The sequence below is a fragment of the Macadamia integrifolia genome, unplaced genomic scaffold (assembly GCF_013358625.1).
Source record: "Macadamia integrifolia cultivar HAES 741 unplaced genomic scaffold, SCU_Mint_v3 scaffold1208, whole genome shotgun sequence".
Taxonomy (NCBI): domain Eukaryota; kingdom Viridiplantae; phylum Streptophyta; class Magnoliopsida; order Proteales; family Proteaceae; genus Macadamia; species Macadamia integrifolia.
In genome coordinates this window covers 121,714-140,341 of record NW_024868120.1, presented here as the reverse complement: position 1 = coordinate 140,341, position 18,628 = coordinate 121,714, and the positions used below count along the sequence as shown (strand labels likewise).

Genomic DNA, 18,628 nt, shown 5'->3' with positions numbered 1-18,628 from the left:
TGAGATGAAAGCCCATACCTCAACTTATGTGTTTTTTGTATGGGATGATGTAGAAACCTTTTTTATTTTAGTTCACATAAAAAAAAAAAAAAAAAAAAAATGAAAGGGGTGTACTGGGACTTCCCTGTGGAAGAACAAGTTACTTAAAAAACATCACTGGCCATTAGAATCCCTTGCATATCATGTCCATAAAGGTGAAAAACATCTTTCTTGTTCGGTTGGGGGGGGTGGGATATTACAAGGAATACCCATCCCATAACACCACCATCCAACCCGACCCCATTCACAGAAAGATCCAATCCCGGATCCTGAGTCTCTGCCACAATAAGCAAACAACCTTACCAGCTAAGCTAGCTGACACCCTTCTTTCATATGTCTCCAAGAGCATGTTAAAAGGTAGACATGAATGAACCTGAAATAATTGCTTGGCCAATTACTTTAAAGCTAGCTTGTTAAGGGCAGCATTCATCCTCTCATCTGTGATCGATTTTTGGCTATCATAGAAATCTAGTATCTCCATTGAAATGTTCTTCACCTGCAGAACCCACATCAATTAAATCAAATTGAGTAATGGCAACAAAGAAAAAACAATTCTGGTGCTGGTGAGCAACTCCAACTCTGCCAAGGCTTTAAATGTAAATATTGAAAACAATTTCTTTAAAATTAGTCAGAGACTGGTAGATAGTACTCATCACCAACCCCAAATAATGGTTTACTCAGCTTTCAGAACATGATGCTAGCCGACAAACACCCCCCCAAAAAAAAAAATGATCATAAGGAAGTTTTTATTGATATGAGGACCAATAAAGTTTCAGGGTCCTCCAGATGGTTTGACCTTATATATTGAATTGTATACCCAACCTAATCTCCCACATTTTTTCCCAGACACAAAAGGTGAGTTTACAATTAGTTTAGAAGGCAAATTGCACTGTCATGAAATATCAGTAGCACCTGAGTCTTACCAAGGTGTGTAGGCCCATCACATCACTGCCAGCATGCATCTTCGTGTTTGTTAATTCTCTAGTTTCAGGTGTCTGCTATCAGAGGTCTCAGAGTTCTTATCTGGCGGTGATTCTTGTTTCTCTTACTTAAAATGTTAAAAAAGATCATAAAGTATGAAAGGAGTGAAGAAAGCATAGTTTCCTATCCAAGTGCGGTGGCAAAACCATTGTCATATGAATGGCAAATCCATAGCAAGGTGTCTCGACTCCGGATATTTGATCCGCCCATCAAGGAGTATCTGTAAAATGGATCCAATAATTTCCAATTTCTTAGTTTACAAAAAACGAGACAGGTCACACCGTCCCAATTATCTCCCTGCATACATTCTTTCGGTGTGGGAGTCCTAGTAATACAGGTGGAAACTACTTAATCTATACCTGAGGATGTTCAAATAAACCATCAGACTTAAAAGTTTCAGATAAAAAATCTCATTGGCTCAAAAATTTGTTCAGGATTGCACAAGCATCCAATGGACTACACCATGAGGTGATGGCAAGACAATGGGTGGACAACCAGTGCCTAAAAGATTTTCTCCTTTTTACCAAGTAATGAATCTCCTTTTTACCAAGTAATGAATCATCCTTTGTGTGTGATATACAGGAGCTACCATCCACTGCAACTTTCTTTTTTTACCAATTGATTTTAGATTGAACCTCGATCCATAATTTGAGAGTTTTAGTTCTCTTCAGAGAGAACCTTTTAAGTGAGAGGCAAGCCATAAGATCAATAAGAAAACACAAGGAAAATATAGATTCAAAGTTGGGTTCTGGAGATGTTAAAAACGAAGGCTTGGGGAAAGAAAAGTAACACAACGGTAATAAAAAAATTAGTTGCGAGGTAAGCCTTACCACATTCATATCAACGCGGAGCTCTTCAAACCATGCAGTGGAGTCTTTTTCTTTGAGTACACTTGCAATGTGTATGCAGGCTAATGCAATCATGTATGGTGGATAGATGAGAATAACATCCATCTTGTAGGTGTCATTGACAAGACCCCTGTGTGGTCCAAAATGACTAATTAGATCGGAAAGAGGCATTTTCCACCAAAGCACAACTGCATCTCAACAGAGAACAAAACCCAGCCAATTCTTGTTGATCATATACACATAAAATCAGAAACTAGAACCTGCAATCTTTCAATTTCAGACAGAGATAATAATAGGTGCCAGACAAGAAAACTCTGAGAGGCCTGACACCCTGATACAATGATGAATCATTAAATGAATCTAAAAAGTAATACGAGGATATGTTAGTTCAAGTCCAGAGAAAGTTATACAGCATAGCCTTAAAATATATATACTATATACAGTGGCTGAAGTAACTCGGCAGCTCAACCACCTATCTCCTAGTAACTTTGATGCATCCCTCACATAAAATAATAGGGAATTTTTTTCCTGATATACATGTCTGTTTCAAAAATGAAGTATCTATTGAGAGTGGATCTTTACCAAGATAAGTGAGTTAAATCTGTCATACCAGCATCCTGGAGTAACCTGTCGATTAAAAGGAGAAACAGTTATAAGATCCATATTTAATATCAATCAATAAATAAATAGGCATCCTACCAGATGGTTAAGGGGCATCCAAGATTTCTACAAGACATGCAATGTTAATATCAACGAAACAGTATCCAGAACAGGTAATCAGTATAAAACAAGAGGACGACGAAGAAGAGAAAGAAGATTTCTAATGCAGTTCTGCTATTTGATGTCCACTGGCTTCCACAGTAATTATATTTGTCAAGTTTGGCTCTGAAGGTTATTGTCTGTTTTTGTTGTTCCACTTCGGTAGAATATTATAAATATCATGTCATGTCTCATGGTTTGTGAACTAACCAAAATTAAGAGCTTTCTCTCCCTCATTTCCCATCTCTTACATCTCCTCTCTTCCCTCTTTTCTTTTCTCCTCTCCTTCTCCCCTTCTACTTCTTGTCTTCTCCTTACCCTTAAATATGAATGATGTCATGAATCACTATGGGCACACAAAACTGAACATTTCCAAATACAAAGAAGCAATGGCAATTCTGTAATTTCTAAAGCAATTCTGTACCTATTACGTAAAGTAACAAGTGAAAGGATCAAAATGGAATGGAACATAAGAGTGGAGGGTTTTCTGGGAACTAAAATAAAGATGGGAGATGAAATAAACAAACTTGGTAATATGAGGGGTCTTGCATAAATAGGATAAAAGTTGTCTTTGATAACAATAAGACGAAGTCCTTCTTCCTTACATCGGAAGCAGTAGAACCAGAAAAAACCCTATATGAATTGCTGAGAAAGCTCATTCAATCCAACACCAATTGAATTGAGATTCAGGCCAAGGATGATAATCCCCAACTATATGAAACCCAAAAACCCAAACAATCTGGAAGAAAACAAAAAAAAAATCCTGCCAGTCGCGGTAAGCAGAGGTTTCTGGTCAGCCTTGGTTGAAGACTTCGATCTACCAGCCTTCTTCCTATTTTGGACTGAAACTTAGCAAGATAAGTCCCACTTCTGACTATGAACACCCCTCAAAATCTCAGACCAAATGGCCTATGGATAAGTAGATCCAACAGTTTTCCTTTTTCTTATACCACCAATCAAAACAGGAGACCTAATAATTACTTCAAAAAATTGGATGCAGTAGGAATCTGAAAAAGAAATAAGAACAGATTAAGAGGGGGAAAAGGAGTAACCAAACCTGAGAACGTCGGACAAAGGAAAGAGGAAGAGGATAGCCACGTATGTGCAGCGTAACAACTCAAATAAAATTCATTTAAACCAATCTTTGTCTTCTTAACTGTCACATATATAAGGAAATTAAAGAAAAGAACTCCCCGTTCGTTTCTAAACTGAAACTGAAAATAGATTTGGAACTTGACTCAAACTCTAGTTCTACTAACATATCTAACCTGAACAAAAAATTATAACAATATCCCTAATTAACTCCACGAATAATTTTGTCACACATGGGGCAAAGACATTAAAAAATGAAAATAGGAAATAAACCAATATTGAGTATTACTAATCCAGACCACAAAATCTCGAATTCATGATAAAAAATAAATAAAAAAGAAAGAAATAATAGAAAACTTACTGAGACAAAGAACGGTAAGGATGGTAAACAACCAAATAATAGTCAAGGGCTTCTAAAATCTTCATTTCCATCTCAAGGATGTCTTTGATCTCATACCGATACTTATCATCCGTATCTGCAATAAGAAGCAAAGAAGCAGTCCCTAAGTAACAAATCCTACTAAATACAAGGTTAATGTTAATCTTGGAGAAAATTAAATAAGTTAGCATCTGGTGCAGTAATAATAAATAGTTACATAATTTTTTGATGTAAAATACAAGAAGTCTAGCCTGCACTGTGCTTTCTTCTGCTTTAGATGCCAAGTACAAGCAGGTTGGAGCCACTAGACGTGGATCATACTCTGTCATACTCTTTCTGAAAGCAGAAATTTGAAAATTAATTTAGCTTAAAAACATATAGCATCCAGACTCAAATGATCACTGAAACTGAACATCCTTCACTAAAAAAAACTGGCCAGAAAAGCAACATAGACAGAATCTGAAATGCAGGAACCAGAAAGACAAATGAACAAAATGAAATGAAAGCAAAGCAAGGTTCGGGTAAGAGAAATAACAAGCAATCAGGAGAGAGCTTGTGCCCACATAGCCTTGTAAATAAATAAAGCATATGGAAGCTATACAGTAGATCATTTTATCCAAAAAACAAAGCAAGCAGAAATCACATTCACAAGCTTCCATGTGGCTTCTGCCTAATTTATATCTAACATGTTTCTATACATCATAATTAATACGAAAAATACATGAGAAATTCGTCCCGTTTACTCTTTGGGTGGGGGGGGGGGGGGGGTGGGGGGGGGTGGTGTGGAACTGGTTTAGAGTCTTAAATTGATCAACACAATATTTCTTTAATGAAATTATCAAAACCCAGTCTAGAAAGGAGATATAGAAGACAATAACCATAAAAGAACCACAAGGCCATTTAGGGCCAAACTCAAACCATAAGACACCAGTAGATGTCGAAGCCCTAGCCACCTATCCTATTCAATTAGTTGCCAGGTTGATGGATTGGAAATGTCTATTAAAGTTGATACCATGACCCAAATTGACCACACTTACTTACAGCTCCCCTTGTCGAGGCGAATTTGACATTCAACCTTGATTGCTTTCTGTCGGAGCATGGGGACTCGATGAAGAAGTAGCAGAAAATGAAAATGTCGGACCTAGATTTTGAAAATTTCCTCCTTCCCCACTCCCCCTTTTTTTTTTCTAATTAAGGATTTGAAAGACCTCTTAGTCATTTATCAGAGGGTATCTTGGAAGGTTTTTGTAATTCTAGAATTACCAACCATAGTTGCCTTGCAACAGCAGTATTCATAAACTAATTTAGTGAGAGAAACAAATTCAAAGTTTGACAGGAGTTCCTTTAATGAAATGGTCATTGGAGACCTGGGATCTTTTGAGGGATGAACAGAGTTTCCATTTTAAAATTCCATTGGATCAATGTGCTTCCACTGAAGTTGAAAATGTGACTAAGAAATCTTCAGCCGGATAGGACTGATCAAAGGAATGAGTTCCTTTATGGGGTGAGAAATCCACCAAAGAATATTGGCTGAATCATTTTCTATTATGCCTCGACTACAACTCATTAAGACTAACAAACCCGCCCCATCTTGAACTTCTAACAGTAGTGCCCTCTTGGAATTTCCTTCCCCAACTGGCCCTGAAGGGTCCAACAACAGTACCATCCCATTTCCTCATCATCCACATATACAATGCTACACAAAGCAATGGATAAAGACTTTAAGGAAAATGGTCATTAGTATTCAAAATCAACATCCATGTGGCCTGGAGCTCATTACATAATCATTTTGGACCCCTTTATTGTTTGTTTATACAATGTTGAGTCATTTTCAACAGAACAGGAATCAGATATGAAATCAGTGTGCACCCCCAAACCTCTTCAACCCACCCCCCCAACACCCAAAAAAAAAAAAAAAAAGTGGAAAATAAGTCTTGCCATATTCTGTATATTTCCAATTATTGATTCATTTTGCAAGGTGTATCACTATGTGGACATTTTTAGCAGAAGGGAGTGTAATGCAACCCCAGGTTCAAAAACCCTAGTCTTGGATCACAATGGACCCACCCAATTGCTAAATGGCTCAAGAATTAAAGGCAATGGCAATTATTTGAGAAAGTCCAGGTCCTTAAGTAAACCGAATAGTGGAGAAATCAGGAATTAATTCAGAGAACAATTTGGGAATTTAATATAGAGTGGGACCATGGGATAAAACGAAAACTATGAAAGGAGGGGTTTTGTGTCAAAACCTACTCTGATAATTATCAAAATTATTCATCTTCTTCCTTGTGATGGCTGTTTGGTTTTGGAAAAATAAACCTAATTTCAAGCAATGGAACTCTCTCAATACAGAATCAATCAGTGTCAAATTTCAGGTGTACGTTGCTTGCCCATGGCCCTATCAATCCCAACAAAGATTCGTTGGACCTGGCAACTTGAAGATTAATAGGAAGTCACTGAAAACAGGACCTGGCTGTAGTTTAGAACCAGGTCTGAAACATGATGATGGAACTCACAACAGGGAACGATTTAGGAAATAAAATTCTAGGGCTTTTAATGCAGATCCGGGTTAGAAAGCTGGAACCGGTTCGCTTAATGGCCCACCCAAATAAGAGAACTCAATAACCAAGATGCAGTGGCAGTATTGTAAATAAACAGAAGTTATAAAGAGAATGGCAGAGTTGTAAATAACCAGATTACTAATGAAGGGAATTAATAGTTATTTGGTGGGGATAAACTAGGAAGAAAAACAGAAGTATGGGAGATGGGAGAATTAAAGGAAAACAGAAGGGTATGACAGGAAATCAGAATAAAAGAGAAGAAATTAGCAAACTCATGATTCTGTTTGGGGGTTGTCTTCAACCTCTAGACAGCCACACGAGAGGCGGTAGAACAGAGAACGAAAAAAAGAAGGAACTCCCTCGTTATCTGTCACAGCTTGGTCTGATATTTCAAGTAAAGAATCGTCACAACCTGTGATGTAGATAAGGCTGCAGTTACCTGATTGGACCAGCATGACCGGCTTTGGAAGCCAAGAGCCAAGAGGAACCAGTCCAACCCAGGGTTTTGGTCCAACAAGGGTTGGAACTTAGTAGTAGTTTCCTAGTAGCCTTGTTGGAACAAGTAGTAGTTTCCTAGTAGCCTTTTATTTCATGTTTTACTTAAACGTAAGAGTTAAGACTTCTTCCTTGCTTTAGTTTCCTTTTATGTTTGTTTCCTAGTTTGGGTTGGATACTACTTCTAAATAGTTTCTAATTTCATGTCTCTATTTTCCTATATATAGGCTGTAACCGATGGACAACTTAGAGTGAATTTATTTTGAATTTATGTTTTGTGTGTGAGTGATTCTTCCCCCCTTTCTTTATGCGATTCCTCCGTCTCCCCTGCAACTCAGAGATCACCTCGGGTATTCTTCCCTACCCCTAAGGCTTTCCCCGTCAACCTGCCCACCCAAGAACACGAAGACTCACCCAGATCTGGCGATAGGGTGAATATCAGTTCTGGCTGCTGTGGAACTCACAAATCAGAAGTTCTTTTGATCTCAGATTCAAATATCTGAATCGCCTTGAGGCTTGCTACTGCTCCTCCAAGTCTCAAACCAACAGATCTGGGTATGAAGAAAGATTGAACCTAACTTGATAGGCTGCTACAGTCAACTATCAGGGAAACCAAGAAGAAGAATAAGAAGAAACAAAGAGGGAAGGAAGGTCACACGATCAATCAAACTACCAAAGTTTCAACCAAATATCATTCAATTTCAAATCCCAATCTGCCCAATATTGTCCGTCGATTACATAAAAATAAGAGAATACATCTCAATAATGGAAACTTGTCTAATAGGAAATTAACTAAAATTGGAAATCAAAATAATACTCTTTTAGTTTTTACTTCTAAAACAAAGAGAATCCTATATTCTAAGATTGCTTCCCTAATTATCATCTACCAACCCTTGTCAGACCAAAATATCGGTTTAGGTTGGTTGTATCTTGGCTTAGGCCTCCATACTGGGTCAATCCGGTCCAGCCAAGCCAAGGCATCTGCATCAGCTTTGATCGCCTAGGGGAGGGCTTCCTCAGATCAAAATCTCAAGTGAAAGGAACTGTATTGATGGAATTCGAACCAATCTAACAGAGGTGAGCCCAAGAGTATTGAAAAACCCAAGTAATAATAGAGAAATAAGAAGAAGAAATTGGTTAATGAGAAAGAAGGAAAAAAGGTACAATCACACGCAGGGGTAGGGGAGAGAAAGAGGATGATGTTTCACGAATAGAAAGTGGGATGGATGAAGTGAAGAGGTGCATCCAAAGTGTTGTGTGACCGGCATATTCCTTCAAAGCTTAAGAGAAATTCTATTGAATTGTTGCGCGACCGGCTATGATGTATGGGGCGGAATGTTGCGTAATTAAGAAGTGTCGTATAGAAAAGCTGTGCGTTGCAGAGATGAGGATGTTAAGATAGATGTGCGGTAAAATTTGAAGGATTAAGCAAGGAATAAGCATATTAGAACTGATCTAGGAGTTGCCACGATTAATGACAAGCTCTGAGAAAGTCATTTGAGGTGGTATGGCCATGTTCAACAGAGGTTTGAGAATGCCTCAGCGAGGAGTGATCTGATTACTTGAAGGAACTAAAAGAGCTAGGGGCATGCCTAAAATGACCACGTAAGTAGTGAGGAATGACATGCCTAGTCTATGACTTGTCCCAAGTATAACCACAAAAAGAGCCTACTGGAGGGTTAGGATCCATGTAGCCAACCCATTTAGCTGAGATCTTCCTATCTTGATGGATTGTGCTTCTTCACTTTTACTCTCATTTTACTTTTATTTGACTTTCTTTTCTCTTATTTTGTTTTTGGGGTTGCCACGATTAAGGACAAGGTCCCTGAATGCTGATTGAGGTGATATGGCCATGTTCAAAGGAGGCCTGAGAACACTCCTATAAGGAGGAGTGACTTGAATCAAATTGAAGGAGTTAAGAGAGCTAGGGGCAGGCCCAAAATGACCACAGGCGAAGTGGTGAGGAATGGCATGCATAGTCTTAGTCTTGTCCCAAGTATGACCTTGGATAGAGCCTATTGGAGGGCAAGGATCTATGTAGCCAACCTATGTAGCCGAGTTTCTCCTAGCTTGTGTGGGTTGCGCCTCTTTCCTCTTACTCTCATCTTTCATCCTTTCATTTCTCCCTTCCCCCGACTATGCGTGGACTGTTTTCCTATTTCATTGCCTTTTTTATGGATCCATGTAGCCGACCTCATTGAGTTGGGATAAGGCTAAGTCTGTTGTTATTTATCACTAAGATTTATAACTATTTTATATTTGAGAAAAACCCTAGCATTTGAAAGTTAAAAAATTTATCCTACAACAGAAAATTCAGTTTTTGTTCTTGAACTGGAGAGTTGACTTTTTTATCCTTTTGGAATTTGAATTTTTTGACTGTTTTTGTTAGATACATTTGGAGGGATGTTTGCTTATTTAAGAATAAAATCTTAAGTAAATGGAGAAATAATTATAAGTGATTTACTTGAATGCTATTAGGCATAAATTAGTGTTGTTCACTGAAATATTCTAAACCTAGGGAGCATTTTGAAACAAATCTACCTCCAATTTTGTAGCCAGATATTCAAGTTCTACATCGAAACATGTTGAAACAAACAGGTTTCGTGAGAGATATGTAACTTTAAAGCCTAGGTTGAACCAGGTTTGGGTTGAAGGTTTCAACCAAAACCTGGTCGGATACCATTTCGAGCCCAGGTTTCATCTCAGTTTCTCAGTTTCGTCTAAACTGCATGTTTCGACCGATATCTTAAACCATAGACTCATATGTGAGAAGGATTTAAGATGCACAAATTTCTATCATGATCATAGTTTTTAAGGCGCTGATGCGGTCTAGAGATAATAAGGCAGTGCTCTACCTTACGTGAAGTGGCTATGGCGGTCGCCTTATAGCATAAGGCACTATAAGGCGTTTTAAGCGACGCCTTAGGACGACTTACGACAAAGGCGGTCACCTTATGGGTTTTTTTTTTCTTTAAACACATTTTAAAATTGCTTGATGAAGATTCCAAATTAAATTTTCTCATCGGCAAGTGTATAAGTTTTGATGCCCAAGTGATGCATTGGATAAAAAACTTTATAACTTAGAAGACAAAACCCCAAATCGCATCTCTCAGTCTCCACTCCAAATTGCAAAACCCCAAAGCCAACGGTGAGGCCCCTCACTCCCTCGTACCTCCTTCGATTCTTCTCTGACGACTTCTCCGGCGACTATTATTCTCCTCCGACAACCTTCGGCAACGACCGGCGACCTCCGGCGAAGTTTCCTTCCACTCTCTCTAGGTATGTTATTGTTTATTTTTCTAATTTCTGATTTTTCTTATCTTCTTTGTGCGCTTTTCTTTTTTTTTCTCTCTTCTTCTTTCTTCTCCCTTCTTCCTACATCTTTCATCTTCATCATACACCATACGGTGAGACTTGAGAGTCGTTACAGTAAACTCTCAAGTCTTTAACAGTTTTTTTTTTCTTCTTCCTACGGTGAGACTTTGAGAGTCGTTACAGTCGCATGACTCTCATGTAACGACTCTCAAGTCTTAAACAGTTTTTTTTTTTCTTCCTATGGTGAGTCTTACGAGTTACTGTGTGTTTTCTCCCTTCTTCCTTGTTCTTCCTTCTTCATTATTTTTAATTTTGCTTTAGACTTTTAGTGATAATAATTGTATTGAAAGTTCTGGCTTATTCTTTCCGATGCAATGAAGTTAGCTAACAGGCTTTTTGCAATTTTGCTTAAGTATTGTTTTCACTTTTCAAGAAGACAAGAAGAAGCTAATTGGTTATATTTAGACTAGAAATAGTTAATGATAGCCGCCAGCCTCTACTCCCTTTAAGTCTTTAACACACACACACTTTGATATGTTATCTGTAATTCTGTATGCAATTCTCAGCTATGTTATTGTTTACTTTTCCATGTTGAGTATTTTCTAATTTTTTCTTCCATTCTTCTCTAATCTGTCTTCTAATTTTTAAACTGAAAACTAGGAACTTGAATGGAGTTAACTTATGTATTCAACTGGATGAGTGGATTCTGATGTTATCATGTTAATGTCTCCATGTGCTTCTTCTTTTTTTTTTTTTTTTTTTTTTTTTTTATAATTATTATTCCGTCTTCTCAATTTCTCATATCTTTGGATACGTAAGTATACAACTAGGTTATTTTTCCTGGGGTATTTTTTTATTTTTCTTATTCTGATTTTCCCATATCTCTTTAATGGAGGCATTTGCTTTTACTACCTTATTACCTAATAGGCTAATATTCCCTCATAGTAGTAATATTCCCTTTTATTACCTTTTTCTTATTCTGATTACCTTTTTGCGTTACAGTGTTAGACAAAGAGACAAGTTGAATCCACTCATCTATGGAAACAATTGGTGGTAGCAGTGGGGGTGAAAATACAAATACTGCAGCTATTGCACAGTCAACGATTGATCCAAGCAATGATCCAAAAAAGAGAGCTAAATCAAATGATCCTGGATGGAAATACGGGTACTGACCTGACATATCAGACAAAAATTGGATTAAGTGTACCCTTTGTGGGAAGGATATCAAGGGAGGAATAAAACAATTGAAGCAACATCTTATTGGTGGCTATGGAGATGTAGCCAAGTGTGTGAAAACAACAGAAGCAATTGCTAAAGAGATGAGAGATGCAATCTTGAAGAACCAGAGGAAGAGGAACCTTGATTGTTTTGATGATTTGGATGTTAGTGATGAACCTACAGAAGTAACGGGACCACAACAGAATATAGTATCCAATTTGGGGGTCTAATGTCCTATCCCTAGCTCTGGGACAACTTCAAGAAGAAATAAAGCTATCATTCAAGCACAATCCAAACAAGTAAGGGGTCCCATGGATAAGCATGTGAGGAGGACTCCTGAAGAAGTGGTTGCAGATAGGCGGGATAAAAGTCCATATCAGACAACAATGGAGAACCGTGTAAGAGGAGAAGAAGAAAGAGATAAACTTCGTTCTTACTTTGCAAGGTGGGCTTATGAGAGCGGTGTTCCATTTAATGCTTTGAAGTTATGGAGTTTTGAGAAATTGGTGGAGGCTATTGGTCAATATGGATCAGGTTTCAAGCCCCATTCAATTCATGACTATATGGGGCCTCTATTGAAGTCTGAAAAGAATAAAATTGATGACTTAAAGGTGAAGTATCAAGGATATTGGAAGAAATATGGGTGCACACTCATGTCTGATGGGTGGACAGACAAGAGAGGAAGGCACCTAATTAATTTTCTTGCCAACTGTCTGGAAGGGACTTTTTTTTTGGAGTCTGTGGATGCATCTAACCAATCACAAACAGCTGAAATGTTATTTAAGCTACTTGATAGTAAGGTTGTAGAGATTGGTGAAGATTATGTGGTTCAAGTAGTCTCTAATAATGCTGCCAACTATGTTGCAGCGGGTTGACTACTAATGGAGAAAAGGAAGAGGATGTTTTAGAGTCCATGTGTAGCTCATTGCATAGACCTTATGATGGAGGAAAAAGGCAAATTGCGCTCTTATATGTTTGTTATATCGAAGGGCAGGAAATTAATTGCATTCATCTATAGGCACACTCACCTTCTTGAAGCTATGAGGCAAAAAACAGGGGGAGACTTAGTGAGGGCTGGAGTGACTAGATTTGCCTCTTCCATTTTAACACTCCAGAGCCTATACAAGCACAAATAATCTTTGAAAAAATTATTTGTTGATGATGAATGGTCCCGTTCTAAGCTTGCATCTACAGAGGCAGGGAAGAAAGCTTCTGAGACTATGTTTGCTACAACATTTTGGAATGGTGTGATGGATTGTATAAGAGCATCACAACCTCTTCTTCAACTCTTGAGGATTGTAGATGGTGATGAGTTGCCTACTATGCCTGAAATATATATGGCAATACAAGTGGCAAAGAAGAACATCAAAAAAAATTTTGGAGACAATGAAAGGAAATGGAAGAAAATCATAGGGATTGTTGATCACCTTTGTGAGACTATGATGGATGGACCAATATATTTAGCTGTTTTTTTCCTCATTCCAAACAAATTCTTTAAGGAAATAGCAGATAATCCAGACAATGAGTTGGACTTAGCTCAAAAAGCAAGTGATGCCTTCAATGATGTTCTTGCAAGGTTGGTGCCTGATGAGACCTTGCAAGATAAGATCATTCTCCAGATTGACAAGCATACCATTGCTCAAGGAAGTTTTTCAAAGGACATGGCGATTAGACAAAGGGACAAGTTGAATCCTAGTAAGTATATTTCCTTTTAAAGTTCTAATTAGTTTAGAACTTTGTATGCTGATTTTTTACTTAACTTGTTTTTTTTTTATATTATATATTTATAGTCACTTGGAGGTCTCGACATGGAAGTACTACTCCTGACCTTTCAAAGCTTGCATTGCGCATACTTGGTCTTTGTTGCTCATCTTCCGGTTGTGAGCCCAATTGGAGCACATTTGAATTTGTGAGTATTGAGCTCTGGGTACCTGTACTTCGCTTAATATCGTTTTATTGAAGATAAGTAGATAACCTCATATTATTAATGTTTTTTAGATTCACACCAAGAAGAGAAATAGGTTAGAGCATTAAAGCAGCAACGGTTAAATGATCTTGTTTACATTCAATATAATCGTTGACTTCAAGCAAGGTTCCAAGAAAGAAAAGAACAATGCAGAAACTACAATCCATCGTTGCTTGATGAGCTTAATTGGAGTAATGAGTGGATGATTGGTGAATTAGAGGATGAATTAGTTCATCCTGAGAATGATCTCACTTGGAGAGATGTTGATAGAGCACTTGGGGCATCTTCATCATATCAAGGCCACAATAGACCAAAGAGGGTTCCAGCATTTGCCAGTGGAACCAATCTTTTCTATACCCAGCGTGGTAGGAGGGTTGAGCTTGAGGATTCTTCAGATGAAGAAGTGGATAAGATGAGTGAAGAGGATGTTCGTGATGACGAAAACATTGAGGATGATTATGGCATAGCTCCAAATGATGCAAGCCAGCAACAGAATGCAGAACAAGAAGATTTTAATTTATTACTGATTTGGATTGAAAGTCTTTGAGTCTTTGAACTTTGAAGTATTTTGAGTCTTTGAACTTTGAAGTTTTTTAAGTCCTTGAACTTTTAAGCATTTTACTTTCATTGTTTACTAAATTTTTAGCATTTTAGTTTATTTTATGTTTTTTCTTCATTGAAGTTTTTTAGAATGATTAAGAATCCCCATGTTAGTCACTTCTCATCGATTTAATTTGGCATCTCGATTTTTTCTTTCAATGTGTTTTAATTCTAAGTTCTTAATTACTTCTTTGACAAGAGTAGAAATATAGTGGATGACCTTAGGGTTTAGACACTCATTCTGGCATCATAGAGGTAAGTATAATAAATACTTGTATATTTTATGTCTTCTTTTCTTTATATTTATAATTATGTTTCATAATTATGTATTTATATTATATGTTAATATGTTAAGATGATTGATGATTAATGATTGATGATTGAATATTGATGATTGATGATTGATGATTGATGATTGATGATTGATGAAGATAAACTTAGTTTATTCACTTTATTGATTTGTTTTCTTGATGAATATCTTACATTGGTATAAATATGAACCTTTAATATTTATTTAGCATATGAGTAATAGGATTCAACTAGGATTTGAGCCAAATAGATTGGTTTTATAAAAAAAAATTACATAGGAACGCTTTAGTCCACCCGCCTTATCGCTAAGGCACTCCGAAAGACCCTCCATCGCCTTACTGCCTTAAAAACTATGATCACGATCAACTACATCGTTTCCTGCTTCCAACCATTGTCAACCAACTTTAATGATATGTTGGGAAGAATCAAACAACTCACAGCAACCACAATCAAAATATTGAGAATCGAAAATTCGATAAAGATGTCACCTATAGATTCAATGATGATCTCATATTATCTATGACATCTCCAACATGGATTGCAAAACATAATTCTGACATTTCCCTTCACTAATGAATAAAACAACAGTTTTCTTCAACTGGACAAGCAAACTCAAGTCTAGAAAACATAGGTATATATGGACAGATGGACAGGTTAGGCTCCGACACCAAATAATGTAAACCCAAAGTTCTAAAACCCTAGTCTTGGGTTGCTATGGGCCCATCCAATTTCCTAACGGCTCAAGATTTAAAGCTAATGGAAATTCCGTAATTTCTGGAAAGTCCAAGTCCTTAAGAGTAAGTAAAAAATAGTGGAGAAATTAGGAATTAATTCAGAAGACAATTCTAGGGTGGGATAAAACAAAAAATAACTATAAAAGAATGGATTTTGTGTAATTATCACAAACCCTGGTCTTGTAATTTTCGAAATTAGTCACGTTCTTCCTCACAAATGCCGTTTGGTTGTCGTAGAACATATCTAATTTCAGGCAATGGAACTCTCTCAATACAGCACCAACCAACGTCAAATTCCAGGCATAGGTCGCTAATCCATAGCCTTTTCAATCCCAACATTCGTTGGATTCAGCAACTTAAATATTAATAGGAAGTTTCCAAAAACAGACCCTGGCCGTAGTTTAGAACCAGGTCTGAAACTAATGATGAAACTCACGACAGTGAAGGATTTAGGGTAAGAAACTCTGGGGTTTTGATCGCTTAGGTGAGGAATCCAAATCACAGGGCGAAAGGAACCGTATTGATGAAGCTCGATGCCTCAATCCAATATAGGGGGCTGCAGGTTCCACACAAAACAAACGTGAGCCCGAGAGTATGGAAAAACTCCAGTAATAAATGAAAGAAATAAGAAGAAGAAAGGTACAATCACATGCAGGGAAAGAGTAGAGAATGAAGAAGAGAGGAGCAAAAGAACAGGAAAAGGAAGAAGGGAATGATCAACTAACTGGTACACACGCAACTCAAAGTTGTAAGGCTAACTCAACTCAACTTTTCATTCCATATTCAAATCTGATTAATCGATGAACACAATTGCATATAAATAGGCTCTTCAAAAACTGGAATTGACTCCAACAAGGAACTGAAAAACAACTCAAACAAGGAAACAAATCTCCCATGTATCTAACTTCCCCAATAAAAAAATTACAAGATTAACCTGAAATTAACACGTAGACATCCTACTAGAACGAAACCAGATTTGGATCCTGTTTGTCTCGTTCTGGGCTTCCAAACGGGTTCATGACAATCCAAGAAAACTAACTGGTACACACACAACTCACAGCTGCAAGGCTAACTCAACTCTTCATTCCATATTCAAATCTGATTAATTGATGAACACAATTGCATATAAATAGGCTCTTCAAAAACTAGAATTGACTCCAATAAGGAACTGAAAAACAACTCAAACTAAGAAACAAATCTCCTATGCATCTAACTTCCCCAATAAAAAAATTACAAGATTAACCTGAAATTAACACGTGAATATCCTACTAGAACGAAACCAGATTTGGATCCTGTTTGTCTCGTTCTGGGCTTCCAAACGGGTTCATGAAAATCCAAGAAACTGTTACAGCATCAGGGTGATTTGCCACATGCTTTTTATTTTCCCATCCTCAAGAAGTTATCTCCTTCTATCAGGAAAAATACGGGAAGAGTAGTCCATATGCATTCTCAACTCTGTTGACAAATCAAATTCTGTTGGCCAGAATTACATCCTTTGATCATTTTCCTTTGTGGTTGGGTACTGTGGCAATGTGATGTGGAACGCAGGTCAAAAAAACCTATTTGGGTTCTCTATGGGCCCACAAATTCAACAAAAGTCCAAGCACTAGAAGGAAATGGCAAACTTGTAATAAACTAGATTTCCATGGGTTTACTTAGTAGGTAAGGGAAAGAGGACCAAAAAGGTAATAGAAATTATAGTTTCTCAACAGACTTGGAAGCAAAATGTAATTATAGGACAAAAGGGGTTAACGACAATCGGGGAGGGTAAAATTGGAAAGTGAGAGAATAAATTAAAGCTGTAGAATATCGTAGGGGGAGGGGAAGTTATCTCTTACCACAAGATGCAACCAGAAAAAAATAGCGGAGATTCAGACCTTCAAACTCTCTCACAGGGTCATGGCTGGATCTGAAATTCCAGGCGGTAGATCTCCAGTCTCCACTAATAATCCTCCCAAATAGGACAGCAATCAGGTCAGAACAGCCAACAGCAAAGGAACTAGAAGGGACTGAACTCATTTCTGACAGTAACCGAATTAGAAACTTAACATGGAACTCACAGGTCATGCAAGATAATGACTCCAAATATTGCAGACAGAATAGCCCCAAGGATGTAACCAGCATATAAAATTATCAAGGTGAAAGGAGCAGAACCAATAAAGTTCGATGTACTCTTATCTGGACTGTGGGTACTGCCCAGAAACAGAGAAAGGAATAGTAACAGAAAACAACAGATGGGAAGAAGAAGAGAAGGAGAGAAGGATATTGCAGGGGAAGGAAGAGAGCACAAACACAGGCAACGCTCAGCCAAAATTTCTATTCCATATTCAGCTAACTTCTCAAACTAATTACAAACATATTTAAAAGAAAAGAAATTACATCTAATAAGGAAACTGGAAAACGCAATCTAATCTCCTATATGACCTACCCAAATAAAAGATTACATAATTATCCCAACAAATTAAATAAAATCCTAAATATCCTACTAGATCCAGATCCTAATTCAGGTCCAGTTCTCAGTCTGGATGGCCTGAATGGTCAAGCAGGTTCAGTCACAAATCTGCATCACCGTGATTACTTCTATTAACAAATTTTACATTTGAAGTTTGAACCTATGTGTTGTTCTGTCAATTGTCCATGTATACACAAGCATTGATGAAACTAGGGAAGCAGAATTATATGACTAACAAATAATACTTTGAAATCTATAGCTTGATCTTTCCCACAAGAGTTATTCTCCACCATTTCCAAACTCATTGCACAAATGAGAAACCGGCTCTAATTCTGGCAGTCTGAGAGATATTTAACCACTTCTAGCTCTAGGTGAGAAACAGCAATCTCAGTAACAGCATTTAGAGTATGATGCCATAAAGAAACATGACAGAGATAGGTAAAATATTGCATAATATATTCCCTTTCTTAGATACATTTTACCATTCATCACAAGGATCAAGAGATAACTATTCAGAAGTGAACGTCAGCACTTTAATCAATGCTTACCTCAGTACACTATAATGGCTTATGCTTACAAGTTTATTTTTTAAAGGGAAAGAATAGGAAAAAAAATTTTGAAAAAAAAAAAAAAAAAAAAAGAGTGCTATGTAAAAAGACATGTCTCTAATGTAACTAAAGTATGAGTTATTAAGTAAAAAGAATTATATAAATACTATAGTAATCAAAAGCATTATAGTGCAATTAAAGCATGTGTGACAAGCAAAGGGTGTTCATACCACTATCAGGATTCAGGCATCACACTATACCTTGTGTAGGCGCGTCTCATATAAGTAACTGCAGTAGCAACAACCCTGAAAGATTAACTAGTTCATTAGATA

The 18,628-nt window shown here is 37.3% G+C and overlaps 1 protein-coding gene across 4 annotated transcripts in view; it reads right to left on the bottom strand.

The window, feature by feature from the left end:
• The window catches only part of LOC122063136 (cyclin-C1-1-like), a 28,512-nt gene that overhangs the window by 467 nt on the left and 9,417 nt on the right, over window positions 1–18,628 (bottom strand). For 3 of the 4 annotated variants that reach the window (XM_042626817.1, XM_042626819.1, XM_042626820.1), the window contains exons 5-10: window positions 18,557–18,601; window positions 4,316–4,434; window positions 4,081–4,195; window positions 2,451–2,495; window positions 1,851–1,998; window positions 144–535 (exon numbers count right to left, since the gene is read on the bottom strand). In XM_042626817.1, the coding sequence (XP_042482751.1) occupies window positions 434–535; window positions 1,851–1,998; window positions 2,451–2,495; window positions 4,081–4,195; window positions 4,316–4,434; window positions 18,557–18,601 (574 nt within the window). In that variant the 3' untranslated portion in view covers window positions 144–433. Of the gene's footprint in view, window positions 1–143; window positions 536–1,850; window positions 1,999–2,450; window positions 2,496–4,080; window positions 4,196–4,315; window positions 4,435–18,556; window positions 18,602–18,628 lie in introns of those variants that run through there. The other variant, XM_042626818.1, reaches the window with a different exon arrangement.